Source organism: Stegostoma tigrinum, chromosome 21 (genome assembly GCF_030684315.1).
Source record: "Stegostoma tigrinum isolate sSteTig4 chromosome 21, sSteTig4.hap1, whole genome shotgun sequence".
Taxonomy (NCBI): Eukaryota; Metazoa; Chordata; class Chondrichthyes; order Orectolobiformes; family Stegostomatidae; genus Stegostoma; species Stegostoma tigrinum.
In genome coordinates this window covers 44,963,185-44,990,157 of record NC_081374.1, presented here as the reverse complement: position 1 = coordinate 44,990,157, position 26,973 = coordinate 44,963,185, and the positions used below count along the sequence as shown (strand labels likewise).

The 26,973-nt window shown below is 41.8% G+C and overlaps 1 protein-coding gene across 4 annotated transcripts in view; it reads left to right on the top strand.

Moving 5' to 3' along the window:
- The window catches only part of LOC125462632 (sodium-coupled monocarboxylate transporter 1), an 80,241-nt gene that overhangs the window by 29,957 nt on the left and 23,311 nt on the right, over positions 1-26,973 (top strand). For all 4 annotated transcript variants that reach the window (XM_048552854.2, XM_048552853.2, XM_048552856.2 and 1 more), the window contains exons 6-9: positions 16,331-16,471; positions 17,450-17,579; positions 24,977-25,065; positions 25,190-25,299. In XM_048552854.2, coding sequence (XP_048408811.1) covers positions 16,331-16,471; positions 17,450-17,579; positions 24,977-25,065; positions 25,190-25,299 — 470 coding nt within the window. The remainder of the gene's footprint in view (positions 1-16,330; positions 16,472-17,449; positions 17,580-24,976; positions 25,066-25,189; positions 25,300-26,973) is intronic.

The window sequence follows — 26,973 nt, the reverse complement described above, 5'->3', positions numbered from 1 at the left end:
GTTTATGTATTTAATTATATTTATCAAGTCCCCAGAAGTCTCTGACTTGAAAAATTCAGGTGATCTGAATGTTTCACTATTCTCCCGGCACATATTCTCTTAGGATTTGTAAGACAAGTGGTAGCGAGTTTTGAGAAGATTTGTAGCACAGGTTGAGGTTCTGGATGTGAGTTTGCTCGCTGAGCTGGAAGGTTAGTTTTCAGACGTTTCGCCACCATTCTAGGTAACATCATCAGTGAGCCTCTGACGAAGCGCTGGTGTTATGTCCCGCTTTCTATTTATCTGGTTAGGTTTCCTTGGGTTGGTGATGTCATTTCCTGTTCTTTTTCTCAGGGGATGGTAGATTGGCTCCAAATCAATGTGTTTGTTGATGGAGTTCCGGTTGGAATGCTATGCTTCTAGGAATTCTCGTGCGTGTCTCTGTTTGGCTTGTCCTAGGATGGATGTGTTGTCCCAATCAAAGTGGTGTCCTTCCTTATCTGTATGTAAGGATACGAGTGATAGTGGGTCATGTCGTTTTGTGGTTAGTTGATGTTCATGTATCCTGGTGGCTAGCTTCCTGCCAGTTTGTCCAATGTAGTGTTTGTCACAGTTCTTGCAAGGTATTTTGTAGATGACGTTCGTTTTATTTGTTGTCTGTATAGGGTCTTTTAAGTTCATTAGCTGCTGTTTTAGTGTGTTGGTGGGTTTGTGGGCTACCCTGATGCCAAGAGGTCCGAGTAGTCTGGCAGTCATTTCGGAAATGTCTTTGATGTAGGGGAGAGTGGTTATGGTTTCTGAGCCCGTTTTGTCTGTTTGTTTGGGTTTGTTGCTGAGAAATCGGCGGACTGTGTTCATAGGTACCCATTCTTTTAGAATACGCTGTATAGGTGATTTTCCTCTGCTCTGCGTAGTTCCTTTGTGCTGCAGTGTGTGGTGGCTCGTTGGAATAATGTTCTAATGCAGCTTCGTTTGTGGGTGTTGGGATGGTTGCTCCTGTAGTTCAGTATTTGGTCCGTATGTGTTGTTTTCCTGTAGACGCTGGTTTGAAGTTCCCCATTGGCTGTTCGCTCTACTGTGACATCTAGGAATGGCAGTTTGTTATTGTTTTCCTCCTCTTTTGTGAATGTTATGCCAGTAAAGGGTATTATTGATGGTCTTGAAGGTTTCCTCTAATTTGTTTTGTTTAGTGATGACAAAGGTGTCATCCACGTAGCAGACCCAAAGTTTGGGTTGGATGATTGGCAGAGCTGTTTGTTCGAGTCTCTGCATTACTGCCTCTGCTAAGAACCCTGATATCGGGGATCCCATGGGTGTACCGTTGGTTTGTCTGTAGGTTTTGTTATTGAAAGTGAAGTGGGTGGTGAGGCATAGGTCCACTAGCTTGATGATGTTGTCCTTGCTGATGAGGTTGGCGGTGTCTGGTGTATGTGTCTTTGGTTCTTCTAACAGTGTAGTCAGTGTTTCTTTGGCCAGGTTTAAATCTTAAAACCGAACAGACGACATTGAGAAAGCGAACGCACTGCTTGCAGATACCAACACTTACCAACAGGTGGCGATAGACCCGACCCCACAACGAGAGAACCGAATCACAGCCTTACTCAAAAAACTTCAAAAATCTGGAGAATTAAACAAGAGAGACTTCCAAAAAATGAAATCAGATGGATCCAACACGCCACGCTTCGACGGACTACCAAAAATTCACAAACCAGGAGCCCCCCTCAGGCCCATAGTGTCGCTACCTGGAACACCAGCCTACAGATTAGCCAAGGAACTACACCAAAGACTAAAACACCTAGTAGAAGACTCCCACCACTCCATTCGCTCCACCCAAGAATTCCTGAACACCATCAAAGACACCAAGATAGAAGAGGATGAAATAATGGTCTCATTGACGTAACAGCCCTGTTCACATCCATCAACATCAACCTGGCCAAAGAAACACTGACGACACTATTAGAAGAACCGAAGACACATACACCAGACACCGCCAACCTCATCAGCAAGGACAACATCATCAAGCTAGTGGACCTATGCCTCACCACCCACTTCACTTTCAATAACAAAACCTACAGACAAACCAACGGTACACCCGTGGGATCCCCGATATCAGGGTTCTTAGCAGAGGCAGTAATGCAGAGACTCGAACAAACAGCTCTGCCAATCATCCAAACTTTGGGTCCGCTACGTGGATGACACCTTTGTCATCTCTGAACAAAACAAATTAGAGGAAACCTTCAAGACCATCAATAATACCCTTTACTGGCATAACATTCACAAAAGAGGAGGAAAACAATAACAAACTGCCATTCCTAGATGTCACAGTCGAGCGAACAGCCAATGGGGAACTTCAAACCAGCGTCTACAGGAAAACAACACATACGGACCAAACACTGAACAACAGGAGCAACCATCCCAACACCCACAAACGAAGCTGCATTAGAACATTATTCCAACGAGCCACCACACACTGCAGCACAAAGGAACTACGCAGAGCAGAGGAAAATCACCTATACAGCGTATTCTAAAAGAATGGGTACCCAACTAACACAGTCCGCCGATTTCTCAGCAATAAACCCAAACAAACAGACAAAACGGGCTCAGAAACCATAACCACTCTCCCCTACATCAAAGACATTTCCGAAATGACTGCCAGACTACTCGGACCTCTTGGCATCAGGGTAGCCCACAAACCCACCAACACACTAAAACAGCAGCTAATGAACTTAAAAGACCCTATACAGACAACAAATAAAACTAACGTCATCTACAAAATACCTTGCAAGAACTGTGACAAACACTACATTGGACAAACTGGCAGGAAGCTAGCCACCAGGATACATGAACATCAACTAACCACAAAACGACATGACCCACTATCGCTCGTATCCTTACACACAGATAAGGAAGGACACCACTTTGATTGGGACAACACATCCATCCTAGGACAAGCCAAACAGAGACACGCACGGGAATTCCTAGAAGCGTGGCATTCCAACCGGAACTCCATCAACAAACACATTGACTTGGAGCCAATCTACCATCCCCTGAGAAAAAGAACAGGAAATGACATCACCAACACAGGAAACGACATCACCAACCCAAGGAAACCTAACCAGATAAATAGAAAGCGGGACATAACACCAGCGCTTCGTCAGAGGCTCACTGATGATGTTACCTAGAATGGTGGCGAAACGTCTGAAAACTAACCTTCCAGCTCAGCGAGCAAACTCACATCCAGACAAGTGGTTTTCTGGGTTGAAGAACGTTGAATTTGATTCTGTTCCTGACAAGCTGAGATCTATATATCCCTCACATTATCAAGTTTCCCACTGGATTTATACAATTGATCACTTGTGATGTCTCATGCTGGACAGTTAACGTATAAAATAACGTCCCTGTTGTTCGTCCATATGAACCGTTCAACCATATCAATGACATACCATCTCTGATCATCTGTGGATCCTTGGATGATGCATATCTGTTCTGTTCAGATTCCTGATCCACAACTTTTGTTCCTGTCCTAGACAGAACAGAATGGAGAGCAGAGTCTTCATTTTCCTGCCCATCAGCAACTGTCATGGGCCAGTACTGCACCATATTGGAGTGGATGGGATTTATAAGGAAGCAAAAGCATTCCAATTCTTCAGGAGCACTTAACTATCCCCACTTTATGCTTGACTCCCCCATTTAGGGGTACCACAGCAAGTTTGTGACATGTTCAAATCGGCGCTAGCTAATTAGTAAACTGCCACTAACAAGCTCATCAGGGAAATGATGCATTGCAAATATCTCATGTAAGACTTAGGTAAACACATCCACAGCCATGGTTATACAACTTCTTAAGTTTTATCCATTGTGACAGAGAATTAGTGACAGCTTTCCCTCAAAAACAAACAGGTCTGCGCACACATGGGCCCATGTCTGGTGGGGCTAAGGTGATCGTAAATGGTAATCAGTTGAAATATAATCTCACAAATGGAATCATTAATATAGTAAACAGTCGTGTTTGCTTGTCCAATGGCATCTGCCGTAATTCACTACTTGCATTACATTTTGTGAAAACTCAATGTCTAGACAGTTTGGCAAACTCTCATCAAATCAATACACAGATTTTTCTTGCAACTGTCTTGTTAAGTAATGTAAGGTCAACAAAAGTTTAAATAGTCCCATTTGGTTCTGATATGAAGCACCAATCGATTAACTTTGTGACTGAGAAATGACATTTGACAATGTCATTTTTTGTAAGATGTTTCCCAACTTGCTCTATTAGAGGATATAAAACCTTCCTGGGTATATAGAGACACAGAGCATCTTCCTTCAGTGTAATGTTGTACCCAGCTCCCTAATTCTTTAACTAATTGAGATATTCCTGATCAATGGGGATTCTTACCATCTGCTTATAGCCTCTTCCATCTTTTCAATAAGGCTGAGGTCAAGACAAGGGCAAACTACTCAATAGTGAGAATTTTTGATTGTGAAGCACGTCTAGGTTTTCTACTAATCAATGTCCACTAAACTAGCGAGTGTTTTGGAGAAATTCTTTAACTTTAAGTGCTGTATCTCCTGAAACACATAGTCACACTGTTGTCAGTATAAACTGTTTTTAACCATGGCTCATTTCCTGACAATGGAGTGATTTTTTACTTACATTTCTGAGATAACCATTGGCACAAATATCATCTTGCCAAAACGTGTTTCTGGATGACCTACTTCTGTTAATAAAACTTTAGGTACATCTTCTGTTACAGATTCTTTTACCTCGTTATCATCTTTCTCTGGGTAGCAATTGATTTCTTGCTTTTTTGGAAACTGTATCCCACATCTGCATGTTTTCTGAAAAAGGCTGATAAAGTGTTTACTTTTCATAGCTGAGAATTCTGTGCGTGGGAGGTTTTTTTGCTTCTCAGTGTTGATGAGGACATTGCATTGGGTAATGCCTGTCCTATTTATTGCACTGGTTTCTTGCATGCGTTGTTTGTAGTTTTCTACTATTAAGAATTGAATGGGGTCTGCTGATCTCCAATGCTGCTTCTGGACTTGTGCTTCACTCACCATCTGAATAGTTCAGTCTAGAGTTAGGTCTTCATTGGATTACAATAAATCTGAAAAATGCCAGTCAGCCATTCCTACAAAAAATCTGACTCATGAATTACAATAAGACCATAGACTACAAGACATAGGAGTGGAAGTAAGGCCGTTCGGCCCATCAAGTCCACTCTGCCATTTAAATCATGGCTGATGGGCATTTCAACTCCACTTCCCTGCACTCTCCCCGTAGCCCTTGATTCCTTGTGAGATCAAGAATTTGTTGATCTCTGCCTTGAAGCATTCCAACATCCCAGCCTCCACTGCGCTCCATGGCAATGAATTCCACAAGCCCACCACTCTCTGGCTGAAGAAATGTCGTCTCATTTCAGTTTTAAATTTACCCCCTCTAATTTTAAGGCTGTGCCCACGGGTCCTAGTCTCCCTGCCTAACAGATACAACTTCCTAGCGTCCACTCCTTCTAAGCCAAGCATTATCTTGTAACTTTCTATTAAATCTCCCCTCAACCTTCTAAACTCTAATGAGTACAATCCCAGGATCCTTAGCCGTTTATCATGCATTAAACCTACCATTCCAGGGATCAGTGACCCTGTGACCATAATAAGTGACCATGGTTGCATTTCTTCACTAATCTGCAGGAGTCATTAATTACATCAACTTTGGAACCTCTCGATGCTGAATTATTCTGTTATTTCTGGTTCTGTCAAGAATTTTATTAGTTCTGAGGTTGAAATAATTTTCCAAGGCTTTCAATATCTAATACTTCCTTTACCCTTTGGTGAGCAATAACCTCATTAGCTATGTGGCCAGTTGTGTATTGACGTATATTTATATGTTCAGCTGCTGATTTAGTATCAGTAAGTTTTGCACGGTCTAGAATGACAGATCACATCCAGAATGAGACGCAGGAGACAATGTGGAAATTTGGTGCAGAGGGGAATGAGGTTGTAGACGTTGGTGTTTTCACCAAGCTGGGAGGTTTGATAGCAGGCATTTCATTCCCTTACTAGGTGACTTCCTCAGTGCTGCGAAGCCTCATGTGAAGCACTGTTATCTTTTGCTAGTTTGAATTAAATGGTCCGGTTTTTGCTGCTTCGGAAGGTGCCTGTTCTGGCTGTGTGCTGTGTTTTTTGCTAGTTTTTATTTTGGCTTGTAATTTGTAAGTTTTTTTTAACAAGATAAGTTGAAGACCAGGACCAGGCGACCAGCACAAAACAGTGACATCACAGGTAAACCAAAAAATGTGTTAATTAGTGATAGCTACTAATTTGACTATCTATCACAGGTTACTTTCAGATTAAAGGTAAATAGGTTAAATATTTATAGACAACAAACTAAGAGACAAGAACAAAAGCTTGAAAAATCAAAATACAAATAGAGTAACTATAATAGATATGCTGGCCCAGGAGATGGGCTGTAACTGCATGATGTCAGAGCTGGTTGGACCACATTGTGGTTCATGGTGACCCCATCTATAACAAATGTTGGCTGCTTGAGGAAGTCTGGCTCATAATTAATAAGTTGGTGGCTGAGTTTCGACCTCTGTGACACATCAGGGAGGGGGAGAGTTACCTGAACACATTTCAGGAGGCAGTCACACCACTTAAATTAACTACCTCGAATTCAGTTAGGCACAGGAGGGTGTTACTATCAGGAGGTAGTACTGAAGAAACCTTGAGGTTGTCTAGCAGGTTTGACAGTCTTGCTCTCTATGTGGGAGGAGGGCTGCAGGAACAATGAGAAAACCAACCATAAAACTGTGGTGCGGAGAGCCACTCAAGAGGGGCTGTATTTGGGGATAGTTTAGTCAGGAGAATAGATACTGTTCTCTGTGGCCAGGATCCAGAATCCTGAAGGTTGTATTGCGTGCCAGGGTATATCTCATCTGGGCTGCACAGGACCTTGGAGTGGGAGGGGAAAGATCCAATTGTCATGGTCCACGAAGGTACCAACAATATAGGCAGAAAGAGAAAAGAAGTTCTGCTGAGGGAGTATGAAGCAGTGAGGGGCTAAATTACACAGCACTCCCAAAAAGGTAATAATCTTCGGATTACTACCTTAGCCATGAGCAAATCGATGCAGGGTCGACTGTGAGAGAAACAGGATCAATTATATGGGGCATTGGCACGTACTGGGGAAGGACGGAGCTGTTGCAATGGGATGGGCTCCACTTGAAACTTGCTGGGACCTGAGTCCTGGTGAATTGCATAACAGAGCTGTGGATAGGGCTTGAAACTAAATAGTATAGGGTTGGGTTCAGCTGCACAGAAATTTATAGAAAAAGGGCTACAGCTCAGAAGACATTACTAAAATATCCAAAACAGTCATCTGCAGAGAGTCTGTTAGGGGTCAGGAATCTAACTTCAGGCAAAGCAGGTGAGGGGACAACTATGAGAAGGTGTGGCAGTCAACACAGGGCTGGGAGTGTTGTACTTAAATGTACACAGAATACAAAGCAAAGGAAATGAGCTTGTAGCACAGATTGAAATTGGCTGGTATGATGTTGTGGGTATCACACAGACACAGTTGCAAGTGGGGTCAGGGCTGGGAGCTAAATATCCAAGTGTATACATCCTATCAAAAGGACAGGCAGATGGGCAGAGGGAGCGAAGTTGCCTTGTTAGTAAGAAATGAAATTACAGTGAAGAAGTGATATACAACAAGGAGGTGCAAAATCTGAATGGGTAAGAGTTGAGGAACCACAAAGGACAAAAGGTCCTGATAGCAGTTGTAAACAGGCCTCCTAGCTGTAGTCAGGATGTGGGGAAGAAAATAAATCAGGAGATAGAAAAGGAATTTAAGAAAGGCACTATAACAATAATTATGGGAGCTTCAATATGCAGACGGATTGGGAAAATCAGGTTGGAAGTAAATCCCAAGAAAAGGAAATCATGAAATGTCTACAAGATACATTTTAGAGCAACTTGTGGTAGAGTCCACTAGGGAACAGGCAACTCTGGACTGGGTGGTGAGTAATGAGGCTGATTTGATTCGGAAGCTTAAGGCGAAGGAACTTTAAGGGACAGTGACCCCAATATGATCAAATTCACCCTGCAGTTTGACTGGAAGAAGGTGGAATCATATGTGACGGAATAATAGTTGAATAAAAATAACCACAAAGGCATGAGGGAGGAGCTTCTTTCATAACTAACTGGAGTCAGGGAGAGTTTCAGAGGACTGGAAAATTGCTAAACTGCTTAAAAAGGGAGGGGGCAGAAAAAGGGAAACTATAGGCCAGGTAGCCTGACCTCAGTCGTTAGTACAGAGTCCACTACTAAAAATAAGATGGCGGAGTTCTTCAAAGTGCTTAGTAAAACAGGGTTGAGTCAACATGGCTTGTCAAGGGACATCATACCAGACAAATCTGTCCAAATTCTTCGAGGAGGTAATGTGAAAGTTCGACAAAGAAGAGCCAATGAATATGATCTGTTTGGATTTCCAGAAGACTTTTAACAAGGTGCCGCACAGGAGGCTACTGAATAAGATAAGAACTCTTGGTGTTGGGGGCAAGATACTAGTATGGATAGAGGATTGGCTAACTGGCTGAAGGCAGAGAGTGGGGAGAAGGGATCTTCTACAGGATGGTAGAGATTGTGAAGCTTTTAAAAACCAGCAGAGAATAACTAACAAAACCAAAGAGGAGGGTAAAGGTGAAATATGAGAATACGCAAGCTAGCCTTTGAAATTCCATTGGTGTCTGTGTGGGACCACAACTATTCACATTCTACACCAACGTTCAGGATGAAGAAACTGAGGCTGTTATTGGTATGTTTGTAGATGACACTTAGATCAGTGGAGGGGCAGGCAGTGTGGATGAAGCAGGGAGACTGCAGAAGAACTTGGACAGGCTAGGAGAGTGGGCAAAGAAATGGAAGAACAAATACAATTTGGGAAAGTGTGTGATTATGACACTGGTTGGAAGAATAGAGGCATAGACTATTCTCTAAGCCTTCAAAGGCTTTAGAAATCTGAAGCACAAAGGGCCTTTGAAGTCCTAGTTCAAGATTCTCTTGAGGATAGCATGCAGTTTCAGTTTCAGTAGGTAGGAAGGCAAATGCAATGTTAGCACTCATTTCAAGAGGGCTAGGAAACAAGAGCAGAAATGTACTATTGAAGCTGTATAAGTCTCTGGTCAGACCACATTTGGAATCTGTCTTGTGGTCCAATGTCTTATGATCTTATGGTCTTGGTATCTAATTTGGAAGCTATTCTATATCTTGGAAATTATTTTATCCAAGATGTCCAATCTTGTCATCTCGGCAAATAAGTCTTCTTATTGATATTAATTGTCATGCAATGTCTTCCTCATATAGTTATATATTTTGGTTGCTTAAAACATGTTGATTTCACAATCATACAAACTTCTGCTTTTGTTTTCATTTACTCATGGGACATGGGCATAGCTAGCTGGGTCAGCATTTATTGCCAACTCATATTGCCCTCAAGAAGGTGGTTGAGAGCTGCCTTCTTGAACTGCTGCACTTCATGTGCTGTAGGTGGACCCACATTGCTGTTAGGTAAGGAATTCCAGGATTTTGACCCAGCAACACTGAAAGAATAGTGGAATAGTGAGTGGCTTGGAGGGTGGCTTGCAGGTGGTGGTGCTCCCACGTAATGTTGCCCTTGTCCTTCCAGACTGAAGTGATCTTTGGTGAATTTCTGCAGTGCATCTTGTGGATGTTACTGAACATCAATGGTGGACAGTGTGGATGTTTCTGGATGTGGCGCCAATGAAGCGAGCTGCTTTGTACTGGATGAGGAGAGGTGAGGCCCAGTGGTACCATCGTGATTATCGAGAGCCCCACTATGAATTCTGGAATTTGAATTCATTTTTTTAAAATCTGGAATTAAGAGTCTAATGAACACCTTGTAATTGTTGCCAATTTGTAGTAAAACTCATCTGGTTCACTAATGGTCTTTAGGGAAAGAACCTGCCATTCTTATCTGTATGTGATTCCAGAGCCACAACAATTAAGTTGCTTCTTAACTATCTTCTGGACAATTAGGGATAGGCAATAAATGTTGGCCCAGCCAGCAATATCAACATCCCATGAGTGAACATTTTTTTTAAAAAATGCTTTGATTCTTGTCGAAGCTGCACTCATCCAGACAAAACGGGGAGCATTCTAGCACACTTCTGACTTGTGCCTTGTAGATGATGGGAGTCAAGGCATGAGTTGCTCGCTGCACTATTCTAAGCCATCTCTTGTAGCCACCGTATCTGTATGGTGAGGCCAGTTAAGTTTCTAGGATGTTGATAAGGAGGGAATCAATGATGTTATTGTGACTGAATGTCAGAAGGCGGTAGTTATATAATCTCTGATTGGAAATGATCAATGCCTAGTATTGTGTGATATGTGTGTTACTTACCACTTGTTAGTCCAAGTTTAGATAATGTCTAGGTCTTGTTGCATTTGAAAATGGACAGATTCATTGTCTAAGGAGTCACGAATGGTGCTGAATACATCGATGAACATCCCCACTTCTGACCTTTTGATGAAGGGAAGTCATTGATGAAGCAGCTGAAGATGTTTGGACCTAGACCCTATCCCGAGGAACTCCTGCACAGATTTCCTGGAGCTGAGATGATTGATCTCCAACAACCACGGCCATCTTCCTATGTACCGGGTATGACTCCAACCAGCAGAGTGTTTGCCCCCGATACTCAATGATTCCAGTTTTGCTCGCGCTCCTTGATGCCACAGTTGGTCGAATGCAATGCCTTGATGTCAAGGGCTGTCACTCTCACCTTACCTCTAGAATTCAGCTCTTTTGTCCATGTTTGAACCAGGGTTGTGATGAGGACAGGAGCTGAGTGACCCTGGCAGAACCCAAACTGGGCGTCACTGAGCAAGTTATTGCAGAGAAGATGCTACTTGATAGCACAGTTGATGACACCTTCCAAAACTTTCTTGATGATGGAGAGAAGACTAAAGGGGCAGTAATTTGTCAGGTTGGATTTGTCCTGCTTTTTGTGCATATCTGGGCAGTTTTCCACATTGTTGGGTGGATGCTGGATTTGTATCTGTCTGGAACAGCTTGGCTATGGGAACAGCAAGCTCTGGAGCACAAGTCTTCAGTACTATTGCCGTAATAGGGGAGGCAACGGCCTAATGGTATTATCACTGGACTGTTAATCCAGAGACCTGGGCAATGGTCTGGAGACCCAGGTTTGAATGCTGCCATGGCAGATGATAGAATTTGAATTCAATAAAAATCTGGAATTAAGAGTCTAATGATGACCATGAATGCATTGTCAATTGTCGGAAAAACCCATCTGGTTCACTATTACCCTTTAGGGAAGGAAACTGTTGTCATGTGACTCCAGACTCACAGCAATGTGGTTGACTCTTACTTCCCTCTGGCCAATTAGGGATAAGCAATAAATGCCAACCTAGCCAGCAATGCCCTCATCCCATGAACAAATGAAAAAAATAGGAGGAATACACCTTCACCAGCTCAGGGAGGTCAGAACGTGGTAATCAGCAGGAAGTTTCCTTTCCCATGTTTAAGCTGATGCCATGAAATTTCATTAAGTCTGGAGTCAATGATGAGGACTCAGAGTAATTCCTTCTCAACTGTATGCCACTGTCCTGCCATCTCTGCTAGGTCTGTCTTCCCATGGGAGAGGACATATTCAATGATGCTGATGGTGGTGTCTGGGAAATTTTCAGTAAGGTATGATTCTGTGAGTATGACTCTGTCAGGTTGTTGTTTGACTAGTCCATGAGATTACTTTTTGAATTTTGACACTAGACTCCAGACATTAGTATGGAAGACTTTGCAGTGTTGTTTATGCCATTGTCGTTTCCAGTGCCTAGGTTGATGACAGATGGTCCATCTGGTTTTATTCCTTTTTTAAAGACTTTATAGCAATTGATACAACTGAGTGATTTGCCAGGCCATTTCAGATACCCATTGAAAGTCAATCACATTGCTGTGGATCTGGAGCCATATCTTGGCCAGACCAGTTAAGGAATCATTGCGGATTCCAGTTGGCAAGGAGTTGTTCTGGGAGTCCTCAACATTGACTCTGGACTCCATGAAGTCTCATGTCATCAGGTTAAACATGGGCAAAGAAACCTCCTAACTAAATACCATCCTCCCTCAATTGATGAATCAGTACTCCATGCTGAATAATATTTGGAGGAAGACCCAAGAGACAATTGTAAACCAGGTGTATTTTTCTGACAATCAGAAGTGATCCCATGGTCATCATTAGATTCTTAATTCCAGATAGCTATTGAATTAAAATTCTACCATCTGCCAGGCAGGATTTGAACCCATATCCCCAGTATATTGGCTGAGTTTCTGAAGTAATAGTCCATTGATAATATCGCTTAGTCATTGCATCTCCACTGCTACTGTTCTTGAGTGTTTCATTCTGTTCTGTGTTTAAAACAGAAGGTTCCAGCCATTTTAGGGTAAAATTGAAAATGTCTACACCTTTTGCAGTTTTGCTGCATTAATCTCACAGTATGCAGTATTACTAATGATTCATGTTTGAATGATTGTTTTACTGAATAATTCTCTCTCCTGGGCAGAAATAGGGAACGGCAACTGAAATAAGTCACAAGTAGGAGTTGTACACAGATCCTCAAAGCGTTGCCTCACTGTGAGGCAAAGTATAAGTAGGGAAAGTAATGGAGGCATGTCAGAAGAGTGTTACAACTATAAGAGGTGATTCTATTTTGACAGCACAATTCAGATGGGCAAAAGTAATATGTAAGCCAAATTTGTAGACTTCATCAGGGATTGTTTCTCAGAGTGGTACATTATACAACGTGCCTGGGAACAGGTTATTTAAGACATAGTAATGTACAATGAAGCAGGATTAATAAGCAACCTTCAGGTTAAGGATTGTCCTGGGTGTAATGATTGCAGAATGGTCGAATTTTAAATTCACTTTGAGGGAGATCAACGTGGGTCTCAAACGACTGTCCTCAACTTTAACAGGGGCAATTTCTGTGTATGAAGAAACAGTTGGCTAAAGAGGTTGGGAAAGTTGTCTCAGGGGAAAATTGATGGATAAGCAGTGGGAGATATTTCAGAAGATAGTTCATAATACTCAGCAAAAATTATTCTGGTCAAAAAGAAAAGGATGAACCCTTCCTGGTTAACAAAGTTAACAAGGAGAGTATATAATCTAAAGCCAAGGCTTATAAAACAGTGAAAACTAGTAAGAGGCCAGAGGATTGGAAATTTTTCTTTTAGGAACTGGTAGCCAATGACTAGAAAAGCCAGTAAAGAGGGCAAAACTTGGTCATGAAAGTAAATTGGCAAAAAAACTGAAAAACAAACAGGCAATTGTTACAAGGGGTTCGGACTTTATAAGCAAAGAATACATATTATTACTGTAAAAGTAGTGGTGAGGCCACACCTGGGAAGCTGTGTACAGTTTTAGCCCTCGTATTTAAAAAGCGATGTACTGGCATTTGAAGTTATTCAAAAGAGGTTCACTTGCTGATTCATGGGAAGAAAGGTTTAACTTATCAAGAGTAGCTAAACTGTGTAAGCTTTCCTTCCTTCCTTCCTTCATTCATTCATTCATATACTAGATTTTGAGAGCGCTCTACTGACTTGAACCTATCTCAATAGTGGAAGATACACCACTGTAGAATTCAGAAGTGGCACTGTTCCAAGATATCAAGAAGGCTAATGCATTGCATCACTAGTTGCAACGACATTTGGTCAGATGTAATGTTTAGAACCTTTGGCAGCAGGTACAACTCCACCTGCACACATTTTGCTGTCACAAATAAATTAAGAAGAATGCATAAATAATACACAAACCATCACAAAATATATATAAATGAATAAAATCCAAATGAGTAAAATAATTTTCCTGATTAATTCCTAGTCAGGACAAAAGCAATTCACACCAGATTTTGTCAGTAACTGTAATGTAGCTTTTTACTGCAACTTAACTTTAACAATGCAGAGAGGAGAAAGGATTTCTAGTCTGATTATATCCTTCAAAATCTCTAGATATATACACATTGAATCAGGATTAATATGGACAAAAGAAAAATGGCTTACCACACACACTGTGGTTGGAAAATACATACAGTTAATACAAAATTCTGAAGTGTGAAAGGCCTGACCAAAAGGTGGAAAATTATTTTCTCAGTCCTTTGATTTTGCAATGAAGACATGATGTTGTCTGCAGGGTGATGATTATCTTTTTATAATTCTTTTAAAATTCTTTCTTTTAATCTGTTGAGGTTTTTCTGTCTTGCTCCCACACGAAGGGAGACAGCAAGGCAGAGATGGATACTTTCTGATTGTGGGTTTTGGACATTTCCTCTTCTGCTGCTCCTGGCACTTAACGCTTTATAACTCTGCAGCTCAGCCAGAAGGTTGTTGTCAGGCAGTATTTCATTAACTCGAAAGATTCTTGCTTTGGCTCAATATCGAATCTGCCCTCTTATGCTTCAAAAGTCAACATGGTATTGCATAGCTCAAAAATATGCAACATTTGATTTACAAGTTGCAAAACTCTTCTGGTTTTTCTTTTATATCAGTCCAACTCCTGCTTCAGTTTATAGTCCCAAAAAAGAAAATACAGTAGTCTGCAATATATGAACGTCCAACTTAAGAATGCTCGTACTTAAGGTTACAGTCTCATTCAGGATGCAATTTTAAAAATCCAACATATGAGCATTTCCTGTACTTGCAAATGGTTCCTTTATAATGTGCTGCATTGTGTTCCAATTTGTGTACAAATCAATTCATGAACAGACTTCAGGAAGGAACCCTGATGCAACCTGGAGACTACCTGTATACAATCTTTTACAGTCTAACATCAGTAATTATAACACGAACATGAATCCCATCAGATTCATCACCTAATACAACATTTCACACATAATTGATTTGATTTACAGTCTCTGTTATTAAATTGGCAAATACCGAAGGAATGTTGTATAAGATCACAGAAGAGAGGAAATTATCAGGTTTTTTTGTGAGATAACAAGGTGTAGAGCTGGATGAAGACAGCAGGACAAGCAGCATCAGAGAAGCAGGAAAGCTGACGTTCTGGGCCTAGACCCTTCTTCAGAAATGGGGGAGGGAAGGGCGTTCTGAAATAAATAGGGAGAGAGAGGGAGGCAGATAGAAGTTGGATAGAGGAGAAGATAGGTGGCGAGGAGACTGACAGGTCAAAGAGGCGGGGATGGAGTCAGTAAAGGTGTGTAGGTGGGGGAGTTAGGGAGGAGATAGGTCAGTCCAGGGAGGATGGACAGGTCAAGGGGGCGGGATGAGATTAGTAGGTAGGAGATGGGGATGGGGCTTGAGGTGGGAGGAGGTGATAGGTGGGAGGAAGGACAGGCGAGGGAGGCGGGGACAGGCTGGGCTGGTTTTGGGGAGGTTTTGAAGCTTGTGAAGTTTCCTTCTCCATTTCTGAAGAAGGCTCTAGGCCCAAAACATCAGCCTTCCTGCTCCTCTGATGCTGCCTGGCCTGCTGTGTTCATCCAGCTCTACACTTTGTTATCTCAGATTCTCCAGCATCTACAGTTCCTACTATCTCCAAAAGGCTTTTTTTTTGTGGTATGGTTGGCACAAGATCTTCCTGATCATATTCAAGTTATGTTACATTGTCAAGATCTATTGCAGAGATTTGAGCCCATACTCCAAGTCGATATTTTGATGCTGTGCACAGAGAGTGCTGAATTGTCAGGGATGCTGCCTTTTAAAGGAGACATTAAACTGATGCCCTGTCTGCCCTCTCAGGTGGCCGTAAATTATTCCATCACATCTTTCAAAAAGAGCGGTGGGGTTCACTTCAAGAGTATGTCATTAGTTATTTGGAACATTGTGAATTTTGAGAAGTGTTGTTTATTGGATGATAACGTACAAGCTATCTATATTTCCTGAATAGAACTGTCAGCTAGGGCCACAAATAAATGCCAAAATAGAGTCATAGATCTGTATAGCTGGGAAACAGATCCTTCAGTCCAGCTCATCCACACCGACCAGATATCCTAAATTAACCGAGTCCCATTTGCCAGCATTTGGCCCATATTCCTCTAAACCCTTCCTATTCACATATCCATCCAGATGCCTTTTATATGTTGTAATTGGATCAGCCTCCACCATTTCTACTGGCAGCCCATTCCATATACAATCAAAGGGATTGCCTTTTGAACGGGCAGCATTGCCTCAGCACTGTGCTGTACTGCCAGTTGAGAGAGCAAAATGGCAGTACTTTGCTTGTCTCTTAAGTCTCATTGTTAGTCCAGCAATAAATCTACAGCAAATTGAACAATTGGTCCTCACCACTGTTTGCTTGTCTATTTTCAGCTTTGATCCAAACCCATTAAGACGTCACACCTTCTGGACAATTGTGGTTGGTGGAAGTTTTATGTGGACAGCTATTTATGGCATCAATCAGTCTCAGGTTCAGCGGTACATCGCATGTAAAAACAAGTTTGAGGCTAAACTGTAAGTATAAGCTCTACAGTTGCCTGCATCTATTGCACTATGTGACATGGGGCTCAAGCATTTCAATGGTGTTTATGTTACAGGTGCTATAAATAAACCCACTTCATGTTGCCTCCAATCTCCAGGTATTCTTTGACCATGGCACCAGCTCCTCTCCACTTGTCCCAATCATTATCCTGTTTGTAATAGTGCAGAGGAAATCTCAGCCTAAGGTTTAATCTAATCAAACCACCAGAAGCTGTCAAATTCAGAAATAAATTGTAGTATCAATTAGAATTTGATAGAATCATAGAAACCCCACATGGAAGCCATTTGGCCCATCAAGTCTACACTGACATTCTGAAGAGCACCTTACCAGACCCTATTGCTGTAACTCTGCATTTCCCACGGCCAATCCTAGACTACACATCTTTGGACTGTGGGAGGAAGCTGGATCACCTGGAAGGAACCCGCACAGACACTGGGAGAGTTGGCAAACTCCAGACAGACTGTCACCCAAGGGTGGAATCAAACCCAGATATATGACATTATGAGCTAACCATGAAGCCAACATACTGCCCTTGTAATACTGTAGTAGCTGTACAAACACATATTGATCAGGGTTCACTGATTTGATATGATAGGCCTACACAACACACTTTAAAAGGATTATGGATTTTCTTCCATTAAAAGTGTGCAGAACTTTTCATTACTGCAATCACTGCAATATCTGTGTCTTTCATTCTTTCTGTGTTGAAGGCCCTTTAAAGCAGATTTTACCATTGTGCTGTGGTATCTGATCTGTTTTAGACAAGTCACAAGCTCTGAAAAATTGATATCTGTAGACTGGTTACAAATGGTCCACAGCTGAGACTCTATCTTCATCCCCCTCGAGGCTGCACTATCTTATTTAATTTTAATGTACAATGTTTGAATAAGTTCCGATCTTTTCACTTTCTGTCTCTTGAAGCTGCCACTCTCAGATTTTCTTTATTTCAGATCTCTCTACCTCAACATGGTTGGCCTATGGATAACAGCCTTCTGTGCGGTGTTTACTGGGCTCACTACTTATTCTATTTATCATGAATGTGACCCCCTGACTGAGAAGAAAATCAAGGCATCAGACCAGGTAAGCTGCCAGAGGTGAGGTCATCAAGTATCCTTACAGCTCAGGAGGGCATGCAACCCATTGGCTTCACGCCAGGTCTCTGCAGAACAATTCAGTCAGTCATATACCCCTGCTCCACAACCAAATATTCTGCAAGTTTATCTCCATCAAGCGCCTATCCAAGTATCCTGTAAAATCATTAACTATCTTGGCTTCCTCAGAAATAGTGAATTCCAGGTGATTACTACTCACTGCATTAAAAAGTTTGCCCCCATGCCTCTCGCCATTAAATCCGTGTCCATTAGTCTTGGTACCATCAACTCAAGGCACTAACTTTTCTGTGTCCAAATCATTAAACAATCATATTTACCTCTAGCAGATCTCCATTCATTCTCCAATTTTAGTCCAAGTAGAACAATTCCACTTCATCCTACTTAACCCTGTAACTAAACCCCCCTCTCTGGGAGAATTCTAGTGGATCTCCTGTGCACTTCTCAAATACTTTAACATCTTTCCTCAAATATGGAGACCAGAACTGGACATACTGCTTTAAATGCAGTCTGCCCCGAGCTATATTAAAGGTTCAAAATAATTGTTCCTGCATTTCAATTCAATACCTCTGTATATGAAGCTGGAGATCCCATCTGCTTTAATTAATAGTGTTTCAACATTTTCTGTCACCAGTAAAAAGAAATGCACATGAACGCCCCAGACCATGCTATCCATGTCCTCTCTGTAAAATTGTGTTACTAAGCAGGTGTACATTTTCCCTCTGTGTCCTTTCTGACAAAATGCATCACCTTACCCTTCTCTGTAATCACAGGCAGAAATAAAAGAATGGCTGGCAAATATGCTGCAAATTACTCATCTCCTATCTCCCCAAAGCCCACCCACCATCTACAAACCATGAGTCAACAGTGTGGTAGAACACTCCCCACTTGTCTGGATGAATGCAGCTCCAAAAACAAGAAGCTTGACACTGTCCAGGACAAACAGCCCTCCCAATTATTACCACACCCACAAGCATTCACTTCCTCCACCACTGACATTCAGTGGCAGCACACTGTGCCATCTGCAAGCTGCACTGCAGGCATTCATCAAAACTCCTCGGACAGTGTATTTCAAATCTATGGTCAACACAAACTTGAAGGACAAACACAACAGATACATGGAAACACCACCTGCAAATACCCCTCCAAGTCTCTCTTCATCACTGAAAAGTCAACCTACTTTGCATCCCCCTAATGCAATGACACCCTTCCTACAGTAATCAGAACTGCACACAGTACTCCAGCTTGGCCAAACCAAAATTTTGTACAGCTCTAATGTGACCCCTTTGTTCCTATAAACTATGCTACAACTGATGAAGAAAACCATCCCATATGCCTTCTGAGAGATAGTAGGAACTGCCTATGCTGGAGTTTGAGATAACAAGGTATAGAGCTGAATGAACACAGCAGGCCAGGACAGCATCAGAGGAGAGGGAAAGCTGACGTTTCGGGTCTGGACCCTTCTTCAGAAATTTCTGAAGAAGGGTCCAGACCCGAAACATCAGCTCTCCTGCTCCTCTGATGCTGCCTGGCCTGCTGTGTTCATCTATAAGCCTTCTTAACTGCCCTATTAACCTGTCTTGCCACCTTCAGGGATCTGTGGAAAAGCATTTGAAGATTTTTGTTTCTCTGAGCTTCATAGTGTCCTAGCATTCATTGAGCACTCCCTTGTTCTTATTCCTTCTTTCAAAGTGTATCCCTTAGTTTTTCCCTTATATCCCTTACATAGAGTTAAATTCCATCTGCCACTGATCTGGCCATATGACCAATCCATTTATTTCCTCCTGTAACCTAGTACCTTTCCCTTCTTTGCCATCCACCTAGCCAATTTTTGTGTCACCCACAAATTTACATGTCAGCCCCACAACATTCTCATCTACATTCTGACATTTTATTATTTGGAGTACCTAGTCTCTCTTGTACTTCTGTCAAGACCAGTCATAGCTCTAGTACTTTAATTGTCGTTGCCTTTGCAGCTCTGACAGAAAATTCCACTTCCAACCTACTTGTTAGTTCAATTAATCTAATTTTTGTGATCTTTTGCAAATTCAATGAAGACATCGCTTCCGCCTGTAGAAAAGTTTTAGCAGCTTCTAGTGTCCTCTTACTTTCTAAGGCAAATAAAAGCTTCGGTCCTTTTATCCTTTATTACTTATACCAAAACCAGATCCAATCTTATATTATGGTTGTTCCAAAAGACCCAACAAGCCCCAAAACTTTGACACCAGCAAATAGAATAGTGTGCTAGAAATCAAGTCCCACCATTCCAACAATTGCCAGAAATGTGAAGATTTTGATGAAATTACCATGAATCCAAATTTGCCTCTGTCTTACAGCTGCCCAGGATAAAAACAAGGGACCGGCTCCTGCAACAGCAATAAAAATAGTTATGCATTGTAACATTCTTAACTTTAATAAGAACAGGAAAACAACATAACTTTAATTTATCTATCTTCAACATTATCCCTTTTAAAACTCTCCTACATGCAGGCACACAAAGAAATCAAACAAACTAAACACAAATATTATCGATGGAGGAGAAAAGTAATGAGAAGATCACAGTTCTGTATTATCAATCGGAATCACAAACTGGATGAGTTGATGTCACAATCTTTTGATTCTTCAATGAGGCCTCAATATTATCTGCACATTGACGATTTAGGTTTAGAATTATTTTTCACCATCTCTGAAATTAATTTTCTGCTTTTTCAACAGACAGTTAGAGAGAGCAGCTTTGCAAAGAAAGGGGAGGGGAAAAGGTCATTGCAGTTCACTTCTAGAGGACTTCTTACTTCTCTTCGTTTCACTCCTTGCTGAAATTGCTAAACCCCACAGGACCAATCAGAGGCTTGTTGCTATGCTGAAATTTCCTGATCCAGAAGGAATGGTGCCAATTTCATGTGGGCTTTATGTGCCCACATAGCAACATTGTCTGGTCAGTTAGCTTCTCTTGACTTTATAAAGTTGCAAACAACTCCTTATACATTCTGCGTACTTAAAGCAGAGTCTACACACCACACTTTCATCCATAGCTCAACATAGAAAAAAATGTGGTCTCTTACAAATCTAAGACTCCAATTTTAGACAACCTTCCCAGTAAATCCTACCTGGAATTTAACCCTGCCAGTACCATCTCTGCTTTTACTGATATTTTATCAGCACCTCCTCAGTAAACACTCATACAATATACTCTAACTTTGTCCTGGGTCCCTAACTTCATATCATCCTCTTTGTTTCTAGTAACATCAAAACCACTCCTTACTACCCATTTACTATTTAAATGTCAATGAAAGATCCTTGAATTCTGTCCTTTATCAGCAATTCTATTGTTATTTTCTCTCTGCAGCTCTTACTTTCCTCTTCTCTTCCAAGCTTATTGTATTTGACCTGATTCATGCTTGAAGAACTCACCTTCAAACATCTTCCATTTTTTTTTCTTCATAGAGTCATACAACACAGGAATAGACCCTTTGATCCAATGAACCCATGCCAAACATTGTCCTAAACTACACTAGTCCCACCTGCCCGGTCTTGGCCCAAATCCCTCCAAGCCTTTCCTATTCATATACTTATCCAAATATCTTTTTAACGTACTTGTTATCTGCATCTGACACTTCCTCAGGAAGGTCATTCCACAAGCAAAACACCATCTGGGAAAATAATTGCCACTCATGTCTTTTTTAAATCTCCTCTCACCTTAAAAAATGTGTCCCCTAGTCTTGAAATCCCCCATCCTGGGAGAAAGACAACTTCCATAAACTCTATCCATACCTCTCATTATTTTATAAACTTCTATCAAGTCGCCTTCCATTTGAGTATCTTCCTGTCAAAGCAGACCCTGGCTTTGGTTCCTCTGCTTTTTGCCCTTGTTGGAATGTATCTCACCTGAATGTGAAACATCTCCTCTATAAAGACTAACCATTGCTCTATGACAGTTTTTCATGTCACAATTTAATTTGCTGTAATCCTGGTTAGATTCCTTCTCATCCAATTGAAGTTAGACCTCTTCCAATTGGGTCAGGTCTGTCCTATCCTCTATCTATCATCCTGTGTAGTTGGCAGAGGGAGATTAAGGGAAAAAAATCAAGCTTTCTTTTGGTGGAATAATTTTTGGTTGAGAATTTTAGTGGTCAGCCCTCTTGTGCCTCTTTTGTCCTAGTTGTGTACCAGTTGCTAAACTGGAAGTGGTCATTTTTATGTGTCTAGGGCTCTTAGCTGTACCTGCCATTAGGAAATGTGCACTCAGAAATTCTGGACCCTAACAGCAGTTTTAACATCCCACTCCAAATTCATCCACCACTCAGAAGAGAGTGTACCAAACACACTCTTCCCAATTAATCCACGACTTCCCTGGCCCTTTACAATATTGCTGGAGGGAAAACATACGCACTGTGGATCACTGCTAGCCTATTCCTGTTGTTATTATCCCAGATATAGTACTACAGCAAAGGTCAGATCTCAGAAAGAAAGTTAGCTTGACAGAACCATTTTTTATTTTAGTTGAAATTGTGGTCATTCACGGAAACATAGTCTGATGAGGCAGTAGAGTTTATTTAAAGACAGAAGAAGAAAGAAACAAAGCTCTGCTATTTAAAGAAATTTGAAAGTTCCTGGAACACACAGTAAAATGAACTCTCATCCCATTTACTGATAATATTTATTGCAGAATCTCAAATCCAGATAACATAGCCCACTACATCAAATCTTTAGGTTCAACTCAACTGATTCTCCCTAGTTCTGTTCTATGAGTTGTGAAGTTTTCTTATAAGAATACTTACAAAACTCAGAGTTTAGACTTTCTCAGTCTTTTAATAATGTGCAGATTTACAACCAAACACATCCGGTCTGGGAGTTTCACAAACTAAAGTTTTATACTGAAGTAACTGTTTTCCCTAAAATATTCCATTACTCCTTTCCCGGAGAGAAACTAAATTTTGTTCCACCCTCATTCTGTCTCCTCCAAACTGCCTGAATGCAATCAGTCTCTGAGTTTCCAAAGCTAAAACCAAACTTCATTTATTCTGAGTGAAAAGGATTCCATTGGCCTTCAATGTTTATACTCCCTGGCATAAACCAGCACAGTACAGAAATCTTCCATTCATACTCCAATGGTTCTTTACTCTAAGGCAAATACTGGAGTAAGTCACTGTTCTGAAAGGATTGTCAACCTGGAATTTTTTTGGAAAGCCCTTCCCCAAGTAACCCACCCGTATGCCACTATTTTGAAATCCAAGTGCTAGAAATGATATTTATATACATATATAGCTCTTATCACAGGAGCCGGACTAGGCCATTTGCTCTGACATTCAGTATGACTGTGGCGAATGATGCGACTCAATGCCCTTTGATCCATTTAACACTAAGAACCCTATCACACTCCTTCTTAAAACAAATGTTTTGGCCTCAAACACATTTTATGACAGAGAATTTCATGGGTTCACCACTCTCTGAGGAAGAAATCACCTGCAAACTTGTTCCATATCTGTCAGATGAAACTCTTAAGGCTCTAAATCATAAACAATCCCAGAAATATCTCTCAAGTACAAAATAGATAATATCCCCAAAGAAAGTGCTTCGGTGAGTACCATTTGGGATTACCCAGGATAACTTTGTAATTGTAGAGTACAATGTGCATCCATCCTAGTCTCGATGTACCATGTATTCCTAAGGAAACCCAATCCGTACTCATTCAGCAGACTCTTCTCTCCCTTCTGACTGGTCCAAACTGGAGTTACAGGTATAAAAGGTGACTCTGGAGGAGTCCCAGGTCATTTGCAGGTTTTACTGGATTTTGGCACTGACTCCTTCCTCTCCTTCCTCATTAGCTTCATTTTGGGGGATATGCTGGCCACCAATATCCACTCCAAAACCACTAACCACTGGCCCCACCCCTCAGTTAACACGACTATACATGCTCAAAAAACACTTCCCCTAAAGACTCAATTACGCTCTCTCAGTTTCTCAGCCTCCGGTCCTGATGATGTCAGGTTGGGGAGGGGGGGTGGGGGGAGGGTTGGGGAGCTTTGAAATGTCCACGTTATTTCTCAGCTGAGGATTCCCCATTATCATGGTTGACAGAGCCCTCAGCCACATCCGTCTTGTCTCCTGAACTTTGGCCCTCATCCTTTCTTTTCCTTCCGATATCAGTGATGGGGTTCCCCAGTTCTCACTGACCACTGCACCTGTATCCACATACAAAGTATTATTAACCATCATTTCCATCATCTCCAGCAGGATGTCACCACCAGACACATATTCCCCTCCCTTGTCAGCCTTCTGCAGAGATCATTCCCTCCAGGACACTTTGATTCACTCCTTTTCCACTCTCGACACCTCTACAGACCACCACGGCACCTTTCCATGCAATCGCATGAGATGTAGCATCTACTTATTCACTTTTTCCCTCCTCACTATTCATGGTCCCAGATTCACTTTCCAGGTAAAGCAATGATTTACTCTGCACTTCACTCAATCTAGTCTTCTGTATTTAATGCTCACAATGCAGTCTCCTCTACACTGGGGAGACAAAACACAGACTGAGCTTTACAGAACACATACATTTTGTTCTCAAAAATGACTCTGAGCTTCCTAAAGCCTGCCATGTCAATGAGCCACTGTGTTTCCTGGCCGACATCTCTCTCAGGGTTTTCTACAATGCTCCAGCAAAGCTCAGCGCAAGCTGGAGGAGTTGCATCTCATTTTCTGCTTGGGATCCTGCAGCCTCAGGACGCAATATTGAGTTCACTAATTTTAGGGCATGAGCACCTTCTCTATGCCCTTATCTCAATCCACACATAAGGTGGTAGTACAACTAACCCAATAGTCCTCATTAGCAGCTACTGATTTCCCCAGACTGATTGTTACCCATTACTTTGTCTGTCCAACGGCTATTCTCTCTCTCTGGGCTCCATCTCCACCTATCATTTACTCCTGACCCCTCTACTCTTCCCTTAACCCAAATTCAGGTTGTATACCAACCTTTTCCGAGCTACAGTCAGTTCTCCAGAAATGCCAGTTGAGCTGAGTTACTCCAGCATTTTTTGTCTTTATTGACTGAATTTTGCTTCAGTGACAGGATTCCCTTGGAATCTCACTTGAACAGACTGAGACAGATGATATTTTTCAGGAAGAATGGACAGCTCATTGAAACATCATGGAGTATAGCGTATAAAAGTTGGGATGGGCAGTATTTGTGAGCATTCTTGCTTGAGCAAACTGGGAAGGGTAATATTTGCCAACGATTTTGCTTGAATAGACTGCAATGAGCAATATTCCTCAGGAATTTGCCATACCATATGGGGTAGAAAAGGCTCTCGATAAGTGGGTCTTAGTGTGTTAAATCAGGTTTGTTATACTGTTGTGTTTTAGTTGCTCCCATACCTAGTGATGGATATTATGAGGGATTACCCTGGCGTTCCAGGACTCTTTGTGGCAGCCGCATACAGTGGGACTTTGAGGTACTGTACATCTGAATCCATTCAATAATCCTCAATGTTAATGTCCTTGTTCTTTCTAATTGAGATTTCTCTAATGCTGTTTCCTTCAGTGTTGAAGTCCTGTTTCTCTTTCATTTTTTTTTAGTACGGTTTCCTCTAGCATCAATGCTTTGGCTGCTGTCACAGTGGAGGATGTCATCAAACCATATACCAGTTTATCGGAGCAGAAACTTGCTTGGGTCACAAAGGGACTCAGTAAGTAGAATTTTATGGCTACAAATGTTCAGATACATGTAGAAACCACTTCCAGGTTGGAATTTCAGTCAAACTGGTAGTTGATCCAGTTCTCGACTGGAAAATGAAGGCCAATCTGTACTCGTAGCTCAGCATTTACACATCTGCTCATTCTTTACAAAGACCTCAAAACCATGTAACGGTTTTTATCTCTCAGACCTGCCCTCCATTTGTGAGCTGTAAATTCTGAAAATCAATGTGATCTTGTAACTGTTCATACCCGTTACCATACATCAGCTCTCGACAGTTTTGATGGTGCTTTTACGTGAAAGCAACATGAGCCTTGTTTTATTGGAGGTGGATTCAACATTAACACAAGGGGACCTATCATTGTTATTCACAATGGACCACTGGTGAATTCATTCAAAATTCCAAGAGTACACAGTCCTCACGAGGAGATCTTGTGGCTCAGTGGTAGTGTCCCTGCGTCTGAACCAGAAGACCTGGGATCACGTTACACCTGTTCCAGAGGTATGAAATGACATCTGCAAACAGGTTGTTTACAAAATATCTAGGGCAAAACTCAGTACTGCCAAGAACTCTTCAGATCACAGTAGAATATTGCATAATGCATCAAAGGAATTCAGTAAGCCAAGGAGACCCAGGGAAAAATGGAGTGTTGTACTACATAAGTTACACAGAATTACATATGACTAGTTACAATTTCCTATAAATCAACAGTTTTCTAGCTACCATCAATTCTGAGGAAGAGTCACTGGACCTGAGACATTAACACTGATATCTCTTCACAGGTGCAGCCAGCCCTTTTGAGCTTTTCCAGCAACTTCTGATTTTGTTTACAATTTCTTATGGACTCACTGTAGATGGCAGGATCCAAAGATATTTTCCTGTCCTGCTCAGTATGTGGCCCTACATATTATAACGAGTAGGCGGTGCTTTGATAAGGGGATGACATTTGTGTGTGGGTCTGACAGATAAATTCCCAGAATCAAATGAAAGCAAAGTACTGAGGATGTTGGAATTCTTAAATAAGTACAGAAGTGCTGGGAAAACTCAGCAGGTCAGGTATCTGTGGGGAAAGAAACAGCATAATCATTTCAGGTCCAATACGAATCTTCTTCAGAGCTGAAAAGATCCCACCGAATTCACCTCCACCTATCTGGACTCCATTTTCTCCCCTTTGGTCCAGGAACTCCCTACCTACATCAATGACACCACCCACGCCCTCTACCTCCTCCAGAACATCCAAATCCCTGGCCCCCAACACATCAGTTTCACTATGGACGTCCAGTCCCTATACACCTGTATTCCGCATGCAGATGGCGTCAAGGCCCACTGCTTCTTCCTGTCCCGCAGGCCCGACCAGTCCCCCTCCACCGACACCATCATCCGCCTAGCCAAACTCGTCCTCACCCTCAACAATTTCTCTTTTGATTCCTCCCACTTCCTACAGACAAAGGGGATGGCCATGGGCACCCGTATGGGCCCAAGCTATGCCTGCCTCTTTGTAGGTTATGTGGAACAGTCCCTCTTCCGCACCTACACAGGCCCCAAACCCCACCTCTTCCTCCATTACATTGATGACTGTATCAGTGCCGCCTCTTGCTCCCCAGAGGAGCTCGAACAGTTCATCCACTTCACCAACACCTTCCACTCCAACCTTCAGTTCACCTG